The sequence below is a fragment of the Salvia splendens genome, chromosome 3, assembly GCF_004379255.2.
Source record: "Salvia splendens isolate huo1 chromosome 3, SspV2, whole genome shotgun sequence".
NCBI lineage: Eukaryota > Viridiplantae > Streptophyta > Magnoliopsida > Lamiales > Lamiaceae > Salvia > Salvia splendens.
The window spans coordinates 44,814,804-44,828,975 of NC_056034.1; the positions used below are offsets into that span (position 1 = coordinate 44,814,804).

The following is a 14,172-nucleotide window of genomic DNA, read 5'->3' on the forward strand; positions in this document are numbered from 1 at the left end:
TCAATTGATTTCCTTCATTATTCTTGCCATAACTTCATCTCTTTCCTTCTTGTTCTCCAATTAATAAATTTTCTCATTCCAACAAGAATGTCAATCAAGTTTGAAACTGACCAACGATTAGAATAGATCGAGAAGAAAAAAGAAAGGATGGAAAAATCTATTCTAACTCAATCTCAAGGAAACATCTTGAAAAACACAACATATATTTTTGTCGCGAGAAGTAGTACGATAAAAGTAATAGGAAATCAAAAGAATTTAAAACATCAAAATAGTCAAATTATAATAGTCGATTGCTAGTTTACCTAAGGCAGCAATGAGGAGAAAAACAATACACAAAGATTGAGTTAGTGAAACCATTTTGCCTGATTTTTTGTTACAACTATATACATGCATGTCCTGTTTATATAGGCAATCATCGTGTCTTTAACACATGTTGCACATGATTGTATTCGATAATATAATTTAATTTCCAAAAATCTGATAACTTATCGTTGGCCATTTTTATTAAACGTGGTTTGTAAAAAAAACTATTGCGTCGTGTGAAAATTAATACTAATAAAACCTATTAAATCAAAATCTATTAAGTACATCTGTTGCATGTTCAATGAGCATGTATGGCTCACGCTCTATAACTTATTCATATACATATGTGTAGAAATTAGAATGCGTATTGAGACTAAAGTTCTGAATTAATAGAGAATTTGCTCAGAAATCATTATCCACATTAAATTTGTTAACTTATGATCCAATATTAATATATTATAGTCCATGACTAATACTTCTGTTCAAATTAACGCTCAATCGCACCATGACTAGTGAGTTAATTATAGAGTAAGATTTTTTGTCATTATATTACGATTTGATTAACCAGTTATTGTTTATAAAATTTTGAAATTATATTAATATTTGATTAATAATTATTAATTGAAAAATATTTTTTATTATCATAATTCATCATTTTAGTAAATGGTTAATTTGATACAAAATAAAAAAAATACTATTATACTATAAGAGTAATAATTGTAGTACAATTCGTAATTTTAAAATTACATTAAAATTTTAAATTAGTTATTATAATTACTTATTAGTTTGCTGTTATAGTTGTATAAAATAATACTACTTATTAAATACCTAAATACTATTTAAAGCTGCTATACATCGAAATATGAAAATCAATGAATCAGATAGAATCCAGACAAACAAGTAGACACTCAAAATCATATGCATATTCTTGAAGTGTTTTCTTACAAGGAGACTGATGCATAGAAATTGGTGCTTCTTTCATCGGAAAAGCCTGGGTACCGATCTCTTGGGGATTTTGCCATCAAGCTTTAGTCTTTGATATGCTTCTCTCATGTGGCACGGCCTGATCGGCCCTGTATCCCTTCTCTCCGACATCACTACTCTGGCTGCAACATACCTCTGAAAATGTTAAAGAGGGAGAGGGGGGGTGTGGGGGTGTTACGGATAAAAGCAATTGTACCTGTTTCTACAAGCTCACCAACAAACATTTTTGCTATTCCAGATACCACAATAGTCATAGGTATGGAGATCTTAGCACTTCCAGTCATGTTTGTTAATAACTGGATTTAAGAATAAATAGAATACATATCAGATATTGGACAAGAAAACTAATGATCTCATGTGAAGAGATGGGCCATGATTTTTCTATGGAAGATGGAGTGGCAATTTGTTGATGAATGGGTATTACAAACAGTAATGAGGTTATGCATACCCTTTTCATGTTAGATTTCTGAAATCCCGATCTTCGAAACGATTCATACCTACTCATTTGCTCCTCTGTAAACTGAGACAAAATTTCCCTGAACAATAAACTATTGTTAATTGATCTTATAAACCAACACCTGCATCTTATTTGATAATAAGAACATCAAACAGTATTAGCAAAAAATGAGCAAAGCAAGAAAATACTCTTCATTATTATGCACACAAGAGATGCAAATAATCTTATGGAGATTTCAGAAAAATCTCAGTTTGAGATCTGTAGCTATCAAATTCCATTTGCAGTGTCACCTGCAACCTCATCAGAAACACTTAGGAGGTGTTTGGTATGATGAAATGGTGATTCCAATTCTTTGCTTAGTATTACTTCCATTTGGCACTCAAGTGACTCAACCTCCATTCCCACTATATTAGCCATTGCATACCTATTTTCATTCCATTCCATCATTCCAAGCATGTCTTTAGTTTATATCTAAATTGATCCTCGGGTAGTTTATGCAACAGATAAATGTACATGCACGTTAAACAAATGTTAGATAAAAAAAGTTCTCCAAAAAAGGCGGACAATGGTTGTAGCCTTGTAGGCTTCTGACCATAATCATATCTCAAATATAAGATCAATCACTAAATTAAAACATATACATTACTTTCACCAATTAAGTTGACCTGAGAAACCCCCATGTAATCATTCTTTAAATGGCATTGCTAACAAAACCTCAAGCGGTAAACGTTAAGCCTTGTAGGCTTCTCAGCATACTTGCATATCTCAAATTTAAGGATCAACCACCAAATAAGAGCATATACACTACTTTCAACAAATATGTTCCCCGAGAAACCCCCATGTAACAATCACTCCTTAAATGGCAATGCTAACAAAACCATAAGCGGGAAACATCAAGCCTTGTAGACTTCTCAGCATACTTGCTTGCATATCTCAAATATAAGGGTCAACCACCAAATCAGAACATATACATTACTTTCATCGAATAAGTTCCCCTGAGAAACCCCCATTTAATCACTCTTTAAACGACATTGCTAACAAAACCACAAGCTGTAAAAATCAAGACAATATAAGCAGAATGACAACACCGATAAGTTAGCCAACTCACTGCATCTTAGCTGTTTTTGTAGGATCACCACTAGGTCGAAGCTTGCCAAGCTCAACATCCATGTTCTCTTCTTCTTCGTCCTCGTCCTCTTCTTTATTCTTGCCAACTTGAGTAGCTGTCCCCATGGGAACTGACCCAGCAGCTGCAGTTGACGGACCAGCGGTAAGAACATTAGCATTCATGTCTTGATCCCCACCACCGGGTCCTGCTGCAGCTTGTGATTCATTCTCATCAAGACCCACAGGTGATTCTGGTGGCGATTCCTCCTGCTCCTCGAAAGCAATCTCAAACGGATCCTTGGACTTCTTCATACTTAATAGTTACCTATATATGGTTTTACACACAACCTCAATACTTACCAACCTTTCAACGGAGAGTATAGCAAAATAGCAGCCAATACACGAATTGAAACACAACTTTCGGAGTCTCTAAATTGCAGTAATTAAAGCATAAGAAAATGCCGCGCATCATGATTGGTTATGTCAATTGATTTCTCCTGGTTTCCACTACGGATATTTTTTGTTCTCTCCCCTCCTCACATATGAAGCACAGATATGAATACGAAAACAATAACATACGCCCTAATTAATTTCTAAATACGTAATTTATTTGCCAAATGTGAAATGCATATTATGAAGTCAGAAATACGTTTTAGCCCTAATTTTAGTATACAGAACACTCACCGTCACCACTTCTCCTTCACGCCGGAAGGTGGAAAATTCAGGTTATGCCGATTTGAGGGATAGAGGATTTACAGAACAGTTTGGAAGAGAGAGAGTGAAGAGAGGAGTTGGGTTAGGCTTTTTCTATTGGGCTGCCAGCTAGAACAATTTTGTTTGGGCCCATCATTATTATTTTACTTCATATATAGCATAATTATTAATAAAACGGGAAATTAATATAAATAAATTTAAAAATATATTTTGAGAATATTCGTATCTTGATTCTTTTGAATATTAGGGTGAGTTAACATTTATAAAAATATTGTTACTATGTGAGCTAGTGTCAATTTCATGGGATGTAGCTTTATTTTGTTCTACTTAAGGATGATGAAATTGGTCAATTGTGTGTTGTAGTCATTTAATATGTTTGAATGTAAGTACATACGTAAATTGTAACTTTAAAAATCATAGTAATAAATTAGATTTTTCTCTCAAAATCAAATATTATTATAACCTTTAACCTTACACATATAATGTCACAGATTTTGAAATTAATCGAAAATGAAAAATGAGTAGTTAAATTCAATTATCCTCTATATAAAATGAATTTATTAATCCTCAGAACTTTACTCTTCTTTCATTTTGATGCGTCTTACAATCTTGATTTGGCCAGTACAATCTTGCACACTCCAACTAGATTCTTTGCAATTATATACTTAACCACTTTATAGCATTTTAGCAACTTTTCATTGAGCTCACACAGATATGCAAATAATTACTAAATCACTTTATTCTTCCTTAAAACCCCTTTTGAGTGAGCTCAGCTATGCGCCAACTGTTTCTCTGCAAATATTTATTAAATCATTTTGTCTTGTCTTAAAAACTTTTTATAAGCTCACACAACTTTAGATACGCCAACTGGATCCTATGCAAAAAATTCAAATCACTTTGTCCTATTTTACAAACTTTTCACTAAGCTCACTCAATCTTATATACACCAACTAAATTCTCCGGAAATATTTATTCAATTATTTTATCCCGAAAAGAAATGTCTCTATTAACATAGAACAAGAGTAGTACTTAACCTTGCACAACCTCAACAACCAATTAAATTCTCAGCGAATATTTAGTAGACAAAATTGTTAGTAAATTCCCTTCTCTAAAAGAGGAATAAAGCATTAAATGAGAGATATAAATTCCTTTAAACAAATATAATGGCGGGTTCACTACTTATTTGATATTTCAAACAGAGCTCTCTCCTCTCTCTCTCTCTCTCTCTCAACGTGTTGGAGTTTCCCGCTGCTTCTCCGTCATCATCGTCTCACTTCAATAACTCTCTATTTGTGTAAGTTTTCCTTATTGATTTCCTATCTCTATTTGCGGATTTGAAGAGATTGCTGTTTCATTTGCGGTTACAGGTATTGATCTAGCTCGCCGCATTGAATGCTAGCGGTGCATGATCTCATTTCGATGGTTTCCGACTTCGTTCGTTTCGGAAATTGGCTGTGGTTCGGAGCTTGATGAATCGCCAATTTTCAGGTTTGGTGTTCTGTTATTTACGTTTACTTTTAGTGGATTGCTTTTTGGCAGTTTGATTCTGAAACGAGGGGTTTAGGTTTCGTTTGTAATTACTAACCTTTTGAGAGTGTGATCATGTGGTTTGCTAATTTGTGGGGATTTGTTTGGCATTCTTATGTTTGTGACTGTTTGAGCTTGATCTGGTCACTGTGTGTTATAGGTAGCATTGATTGAAGGTAACTGTTAGATCAACAGCCGTTTATTAATTGGGGTTTTTACTGACAAAGTAGAGCCTTGATGCTTTATTGATGGCCTATTTACATGTTTGACGATAAAGATGTTATATTTTATGAAGATTTTATTTGCACACCTGATTCTAAATGTTTTATTAGTGAAAAATATGTTGAAATTTTTTATATTTTGGTTTTGTTGAAGATTGATAGGCCGTTGACAAGGAAGTTATGATCCAAGTGAAAAAGGAAATACCCAAAGAAGAGTTGATAAATGATGTTGGGATTCCTTGGCATTCATCATTTTATGACACTAAATATGATGCTGTGACTCCAAAATCTTCGTATGATTCTCGGTATGCATCTATCCCTTTTGTGTTATTGATATGAAAATTTACGTCATTGGCTCAGAATTATATGTTTTCCTCACTCTCTATTTTATTCTTAGTTATTTGTGGATGGAAGATATTATAGCTTAAGTTGACAAGTGTCCCTTCTGTGATGATCTCTGCTCTGTAATTGGGTTATTCATAGTGGGGAGTGTGGACGATTATATTGGGAAAATGGTGATTGAATTTCAAAGAATGAAAAAGTTATCACAATATTCTTTCTTTAATACTACTACCTTATATTTTGTTTTTGTGTGTAGTTCAAATGCCGGGGGATGTTCCCTTACTCCAAAACGTTCTTCCAAAGCAGGCTGGACGGATGATGAGGTAAGCATTTAGTTTTTGATCTGTGACAAACCCCAATTAGACGTGATCATGAAATCAATTTGGTTATAAAGTCTGGTCTTTTTTTAACATCTTGTGTTTGGGATTTTGAATACAAGTAGCAATTTCGCCACACCACATTACTGTGCTGATGTTTTGATTCAAGTAGGATTGAGCCATAATTTGTTTGTTTCTCCTGGTGTGGTTATGTAATTGTCTATATCACATGTGATAATTTGAGCAATTTTTTGCACTTGTTGGAATGATAAGGATATTCCATATATAGTTGTTTTGAATATGTTTAATTAGGGAAAGTTGTTAATCCAGAGTTAGGACCATTTTTGTTGATAAAAGATGAATACCTGTTTTGAGTTATTAAATACTGGAATTTAGTGCTGACACCAATAGAGTTCTTTTCTTTTCTTTTTTTCCTGAGATGATAATTGATATTGTATGCTTTGGCAGGATAAGCAGCTTGTTGAAGTAGTGAAGTGGTTCAAGGCCAGGAACTGGAAAAAAATATGTGAGTCTGCAGTGTCGTGTTTTCATGCTAGTTACTTTGCAATAACTTTCTTTAACACGTCTTGCCCATCTTTGATGCCTTTGTACCAAATCTCATTCTCTCATTGATTGGATTTTATTGCCTTCTCGAAAGCTTGTACTGAGTAAATATTTCTTTCCCATATAGACTCTCAGTGTTGTTCTCTGCTTCTTCTTAAGTAGTGGAGATCAATTTTTCCTGTGAAAACCGTTATCTATTCTAATAATATGAGGTCGTCAGCTAGTGTCTTAATGGCTCTAATTTGAAATATGGAAGCCAGTATATGAGTTTTGAATCTGGTGGACAGTTTGCCTTTATATTTGAGTTCCAACGTCATCTCCTAATCTTTAAATAGCTTTTATATCATGTCTTGTAGCCATTAATACATGATGTGCATGTCCTGTAGAGATTCTAGTTTTTGATCAGCTATCACTCTCATATTGTTCTAAAATTTGGCATCGTTGACCAACTGATATTTTCTCTTGCAGCTGAACACTTGCCTGGACGGACAGATGTTCAATGCTTGCACCGTTGGCAGAAGGTTTTGCATCCAGACCTCATAAAAAGCCCTTGGACAAAGGCGGTATGGTGATTTCCTCATTACTGCTATGATTTCTGTGTAACATAAACCTCTAACTGATCGTTAGATTCTTATACAATATTGGTTTCTATCCTCTCACTCTTCAGGAGGATGACCGTGTTATAGAGTTCGTTGGGAGGTTTGGTAATAAAAAATGGTCATTTATTGCAAACTTTGTAGATGGTCGAAATGGAAAGCAGTGCCGCGAAAGGTGATTTATATGCATATGCTTATTGATTTTTGATGGGGTATAAACTATAAACATCAGACATTTTAGTCTTATGGTTCAAAGTACACATTTCTTTAATTAGCCACCTATTATCTTTTAGATATGCTTCCACGTTACCAGTTTCATCTTGGCAACTGCTATATAACAAAAAGAAGGCTGATTGTGCTTTTTGGACGTAGTGATAGGTTTATAGTGTTGTAATCTTCTACAAAAGAAATGAACCTGTTGGAAGTATGTGTAATTAGCTTGTTTTATACTATATGTCTAATTAGATCACTTCCATGTCTCTGCATCCTTTCTAGTTGATGCAAAATGGTCATCAATTTTTTGGTGTAGAAATAATACTTTATCTTGAAAGAAACGCAGAACTAAAATTTTATGTATCAAGACAACTCATCCTATTGAAAGCTGAGGTTCATGTTTGATTTCTTAAAAGGTGATATGCAAAACTTCAGGATATAGTGCCACCTCTTCTATGTTTTCATGATTTTAATGTTTGGTTTGGCGATGTTTCTGGTATATGCGTGCATGTTGACGACTAGCTCTTAACACGCTTGTCAGAACAGTTAAAAGTGCTTTTTACTGTCTTGCATTGTTTTTCTATAAGCATTACTGTGATCTCTGATTTGTATGCTTATCGTTCTAAAGGTTACTTCCTTCTTCTGATTTGCTCTACATAACTGTCTAGGTGGTATAATCACTTGGATCCAGCAATCAACAAAGACCCATGGACGAAGGCAGAGGAAGAAACTTTAAGATACTACCATCAACTAATTGGTAACAAATGGTCAGAAATTGCAAAGTTTCTCCCTGGAAGGTAGGTTTCATTTCTGGACAGTAATTGCATCTAGAAACTTAACATGTGTATGTGAAGGATATTGTTACTTGAATCGTTCTTGTTGAATCTTTTTAATTTCGAAGGTGGTTCTTAATTACGTAAAGAATAACTATATATCTTTGCTCTTTTAGACTTACTGAAGGGACCAAAAGGTTGTACCTTTTGCCCTTAGTCTAGCCATGAGTATTTTGAGGGTTATGTTCTTGAATGTCTTGATTCCCATCTGTTTAATGTGAATGTAGTTGATTAGCATTTGACAATGTATATTGGCGTTGGCAGGACTTATAATGCTATAAAAAATCACTGGAATTGCACGGTTAGGAAGAGGCCTGATCTGAATTTGCCTCCTGTGGCAATGGAAAGTGGCATAATATTATCGCCTGATGCAGACCAGAAAACGGTTGTTCAGAAGCCCGTTGGTTCCTGTTCAACGATCATGGCCTTCGACAATGCAGAGGCAAAACCTGCTCTACTGGATTCTTGCAGATCTTCTGAGAAAGTGAGTAACTTCAATGGCAAGGCGTTTACATCTCCAATTTCCAGAGACAACAGCCCATGTGTAACAGATGACAGGTGCGATCACTCACCAGTTGATACCAGTTTAAGTCTGTCTGTATGTGGATACACTGCCAACAGTAAAAACACCAGAAAGAGAAGCTGGATGTGTCAATCACCTTCTGATCCACCTCAGCTGAACGGTCATCAGCTCGTTGATTCCTACCCGACTAACCTGTCACTGTCTATCTCTAGCAACGCTGGCAGTCCTGAATCCATGCTTAAGAGTTCGGCTATAAGTTACAGAAATACACCTTCATTCATACGGAGGAAGACATACAGAGAAGTAGCTAGCGGAATTGGCTCTCGCTCTTTTAGCCATCCTGTGTGGTACTCAAGTTTGATGAGTAAGAGACGTCTCATTCCTTACCGTGACACCGGATCTGGTTCATCGGTTACTGTGGAAAGACGCCTTGAACGTGCATTCGATTTGGAGTGGGATTCAAGCTCTGTTGAATCATGTCACACTCCAGGTTCATCACAACTTGAAGATCGTAAAAAGTTAATCTCGACTCCCTCAAAATGAGTGATTTGAAACCAGTTTTGTTCTTGTTCTTGAGTAATATCCTTCATGAATTGTTGATATTCTTCCATTTAATAATGGTTTCTTTTACCATGCATTACCAAAAAAACCTGAAGTCAGATCAGTAACTTGTGCTGTTTCTGCTAGGTGTGCTGCAAGCTGCCATTATACAATAAGCCTTTATGGAAATTTTAAATTATATATGAAACATCTTTTCTATGATTTATTACAAATTTATAAAGTGTTTGTCAATTGTCATTGAAATTTTATAGGTTATTAGTTCCAAATATTACTAGGATATTTAACTGAAAAGGGGTTTCAAGTTTCGACATTAGTATAATAGTTTCCGTTTTGAGTATAATTAAGATATGATATTTGTAAAAAAATATCAAGATGTACTAATTTTCATTTATTATATGATAATGGTGACTTGAACTCCAATCTATTCAATAGAGACGAAGCATCTTACCAATTATCACAATTAAAAACCATTTTGGAGAAGAAACGCAGAAAATTCTTCAGATTTCAACATATTGCAATAAAAAAAACAAACCTTAAACTTCCCTATACTTGTATCAAGATTTCACAAAAGCTCCCTTCATCAACAGATGTCAAAACAATTGAGCAGATTCAATTTCTAATCTCCATTGACACTGAGTTTTCCCTCAGCAAACTCACAAGATTCCATCACAACACCAAGCTGCTTCTGCATCTTCTTCATAACAAAAACCTCCGACTCCTCGCATATAGAAACCACGGTGCCCCTTCTGCCAAGCCGCCCTGTCCGGCCAGCCCGGTGAGCATAATGGGTCGAGTCCGTAGGCAGCTCCAGATTAACCACAAGATCACATTCCGGAATATCCAATCCTCTAGCAGAGAGCTCATTGGTTAGCAACACCCTCACATCCCCTTTCCTCAACTTCTTCAGAATCGTTGATCTAGCGAGTTTGCTGAGGTCCCCGTGCAGCTCTGCTGCCTTCATCCCACGTGCCTCCAGCTTGAAGACCGTGTCTTTGAGCTGTTTCGTGTGGTTCATGAAAACTATCACGCATTTTGCATCAAGTGCGTGCACACACCTTCTCAACACATCCACCTTGTGTTGCAGCCTTGTGACCGAGTAGTAGTGTGTTAGGGAAGGCGGTAGGCTCTGCCCCTGCCCCTGCCCCTGCCCCTGCGTGGTTGCACCACCGGAGGTGGAGTCAGTAGGCGCTTCAGACGGCTTGATTGGCGTAGGAGCAGGGATGTTTTCAATAGGGACAACGCTCTTGGCCTGGACGAGAAGAGGCTCATAACCCCAACTTCTAGCTGCTCGGATCACTGAGAAGGGTATTGTTGCAGACACCATTATAGTCTGGCGCTCAGCTCGCCTGGCTTTAGGGCTGTTCGCGACACTCTGGCCTGCACCGGATCTCCTCCCAGCGTGCTCCAATATACGATGCATATCCTCTCTGAAATTAAACGCAAGCAGCTCATCCACCTCGTCCAAAACCAGATACTGGCAGTTATGCGTTTGAAGCTTCCCGGATGCGCTTATCTCAGCAACGCGACCAGGCGTCCCAACAACCATCACAGGCTTGTTCTTCTTAAGCCCCTCTTCCTGCCTCGACTTGTTTGCACCACCAACAAGCTGTTGCACTAATCTCTTATCCTCGGGTCCAAGAATATTCTCAACTTCCCTCACAATCTGCATCCCGAGCTCCCTTGATGGCGCGAGAACAACTGCCTGCACGCCCATCTTGCTCCTATGCTCGTCATCCTCCCTGAACGGGCCAATCTCCGAGAGAATAGGGAGCACATAAGCCAGCGTCTTTCCTGAACCCGTGTACGACTGTATAACAACATCATGATCCTTGAGAATGGTGGGAATCGCTGCAGCCTGCACGTCTGTTGGAACGTTGTATCCTGCCTTCCCTAACCTCTCAACTAACAGAGGCGGAAGGCCGAGCTCCGAGAAAGACTGTGCAGCAAATGGAGCTAATGCAGATACATCAACCCTCTCTTTCTTCTTAACGGCATTGGCTCCATCACTCCTCGGAGCTTCACTCTTGAATCCGAGACTCTTTAGAGTGAGAGACTTGCTGTTCTCGCTACTAACACGACCATATCTTCTGTATCGAAGAGTTACACGTGAAAACACACAGGATTTTCCTGATGATATAGCGTCACCAACAAGAAGAAGCACTCTAGTTGCAGCTAAAGCAGGCATTTCTCATTCAATTTGCAACTAAAAAAAACGATTACTTGATTTTCAAGGGCGCGATCGATTTCTGACTTTGCTCTGTAATCAGGAGAGAGTTACAATTAATAAGAGAAACCAAATCATTATCCATCAATCAAAAAGATGAGCACAATTGGGGAAATGCAGACTCTCAGGTAACTCATCTCTTAGGCGTTCTATCAAACACCTCGACTACAAATGAAAAATTTGCTTATATATCATCGGATTTTTGAAAACAAAAAGTTAGCAGCATAGGATTCAGACTGCGCGGGCAATGGTGTTTGTGCGTGTGTGTGTGTGTGTTTGGATGGTGAATGGTGATAGAAATGGCGGCAGCAGTGCATGGTGAATGGATGGGTGAATACACAGTATTCGAAGGTATTCGAAGATAAGGATCAATATCTGTGGTGAATTGAGGACAAGGGCCTTGAGCTTTGATAATTGCATTTACCTCTATGAATACTTGATAAGATGTTGTGACTTGTGATATTAATAAATTGTGTTCTAATTGAGTTATATTATAAATTGTGTTCTAATTGAATTATATCATACGCCCTCCTCACATTATAAATGAAATATTTACTTTTTGACATGAGATTTTATGTAATGTTGTTTTGTGAGTTAAGAGCATCCGCAGCTGCGGACGTCCCGGCGGACGTCGGACCGGCATACCGGACGTCCGCCATTAGGCGACTGTCACGCCCGCATTTCCTAAGGATAGGAAGTACGGTGGACCGCGACTAGGGGAGGAATAAAGAAGCGGGGAAGAAAGGGGAAAAACAAGAATATTTGACCCAAAGACATTTAATAAAAGGAAATTCATTTTAAAACAAGGTACTGTAGCGACATTTCAAAAGTTTAAGTAACCAGAGTTTAAATGAAAACATTGTTTCGGATTACAAGCAGCGGAAAAAGATCAAGAAACAGATAATGCCGGGTATGACGACACGACACCATCCAAAAGACCAAGTAAAACACTCATTTGGCTTTCACTGCTCAACATCCGTCATCCCCATCGCCGCTCAACCTGCACATTAAGAAAACAACATGCAGGGCTGAGTACTTATTGCACTCAGTGGACACACGCCAAAATCATAGTTTGTCATGCCATAACAGTGTAACATTGGGGTTTTAAGTGTAAGAAAGTAACCCAAGTACACAAAATATATTTCATAAATTCGACTACGCAGTCATTTTCAGATATTGCCACCCTTATTCCCACTATCATACACTATCTGATCCAACCATGACAAGGGGCGTGGCCACACCCCAGGTCAACTAGACCGGCCAACTTGCTCTCAGATGGCTCCCGGTCTCGTGTACACTAGCCTGAGGGTTCGCAGCCCAACAGACCCGAATTCGATTAAACATATGTGGTAAACCACTTCAGATAGGTTTCAAAACAAAACAATTGGCAAGACAAACAGTTCACCTCCATAAACATTTCCGGAACAAAGTCCGTATTTAAAGATAACCCACGTAAAAGTAGGGTAGAAAAGCCCACCTCGATTGCTTAGCTTTTAAAACAGTTCCCTTCAACCACACTTTCCTCGAAAAAGATCACCCTTTTGAAAGATAAATAAATCATGATTAGAGTCAGGGTAGACGATGTTTAAACGACAATGCATGATTCCTACGTGGACGACTTCAACATCTAGCACGTTACACGAACACACACTTAACAACACTCAAACTCCTGGCATACCCTTACTGTGCAACGGCTCACTTGGCTCGGGAAAGGTTCGGAAAAAGCTCGAAAAAAGGATCGGCGTCTCGGCCTGGCTCGGTGTCTCGGCCGCCTGGCTCGGCACCTCGGCCGCCTGGCTCGGCACCTCGGCCGACCGTCTCGGCCGCCTGGCTCGGCCGCCTGGCTCGGCACCTCGGCCGACCGTCTCGGCCGCCTGGCTCGGCACCTCGGCCGCCTGTCTCGGCACAGCTCGGCACCTGTCTCGGCACAGGCTCGGCACCTGTCTCGGCACAGCTCGGCACTTGTCTCGGCACAGCTCGGCACATGTCTCGGCACAGCTCGGCACCTGTCCTCGCACAGCTCGGCACCTCGGCCGACCATCTCGGCCGTCCGGCTCGGCACCTCGGCCGACCGTCTCGGCCGCCGGTTCGGCACCTCGGCCGACCATCTCAGCCGTCCGGCTCGGCACCCTCGACTCGACCGTCTCGCCGCCTGCTCGGCACCCTCGGCCGACCATCTCGGCCGCATGCTCGGCACCTCGGCCGACCACCTCGGGCCGTCTGCTCGCACCTAGTTTACACCCCTTTTCCTCTGACCCCCGATTCTCAAACCCTATACGCCAAACACACCACGCATTCTACATCCCAAAACACACCCAAACACCTGGGATCGACCCTTCCAGACTCTCCACAAATCTGCCCTAGGCTGAACCCAACAACTCTCGGCCAACACACACGAAAACTCTCGAACCAAACACTGATTCCTCCGAGCCATCTCTTGGCCAAACACACCCACATACATCACAAAAGCACAACACTCAGAAACCCAACCATTGCACATGAAAACATCACCCAGAACACACCACACGCAGAACTGCGCAGTTTACTTGCAAAAAACATAGTAAAATCATACGACATCCAATGAAGCTGAAATTTACACACCACACCGAAAACACATCCAAGTTTATACGGTTTAAAATTTCGTACCAAAAGGAGATCGTTTGCTCAGTCAAAACGGGGTCGGAAC

The 14,172-nt window shown here is 39.0% G+C and overlaps 3 protein-coding genes across 3 annotated transcripts; 1 reads left to right on the forward strand and 2 right to left on the reverse strand.

Moving 5' to 3' along the window:
- Window positions 1–1,164: 1,164 nt before the first annotated feature.
- Window positions 1,165–3,669, reverse strand: LOC121796371 (transcription initiation factor TFIID subunit 11-like). The gene is made up of 5 exons (XM_042195231.1): window positions 3,536–3,669; window positions 2,853–3,176; window positions 1,736–1,823; window positions 1,484–1,583; window positions 1,165–1,409 (listed from the first exon to the last, which is right to left on the reverse strand). The coding sequence occupies exons 2-5, from the start codon at window positions 3,161–3,163 to the stop codon at window positions 1,282–1,284; spliced, it is 627 nt and encodes a 208-aa protein (XP_042051165.1). The 5' UTR covers window positions 3,164–3,176; window positions 3,536–3,669; the 3' UTR covers window positions 1,165–1,281.
- Window positions 3,670–4,746: 1,077 nt separating this feature from the next.
- On the forward strand, window positions 4,747–9,451 carry LOC121796332 (transcription factor MYB3R-3-like). The gene is made up of 9 exons (XM_042195174.1): window positions 4,747–4,859; window positions 4,933–5,053; window positions 5,468–5,618; window positions 5,912–5,978; window positions 6,441–6,498; window positions 7,005–7,099; window positions 7,204–7,307; window positions 8,014–8,142; window positions 8,443–9,451. Exons 3-9 carry the CDS (start codon window positions 5,494–5,496, stop codon window positions 9,242–9,244), a joined length of 1,380 nt encoding a protein of 459 aa, XP_042051108.1. The 5' UTR covers window positions 4,747–4,859; window positions 4,933–5,053; window positions 5,468–5,493; the 3' UTR covers window positions 9,245–9,451.
- Window positions 9,452–9,732: 281 nt separating this feature from the next.
- LOC121796320 (DEAD-box ATP-dependent RNA helicase 47B-like) lies at window positions 9,733–11,897 on the reverse strand. The gene has a single exon (XM_042195154.1). It carries the CDS (start codon window positions 11,445–11,447, stop codon window positions 9,879–9,881), a length of 1,569 nt encoding a protein of 522 aa, XP_042051088.1. The 5' UTR covers window positions 11,448–11,897; the 3' UTR covers window positions 9,733–9,878.
- Window positions 11,898–14,172: the final 2,275 nt, after the last annotated feature.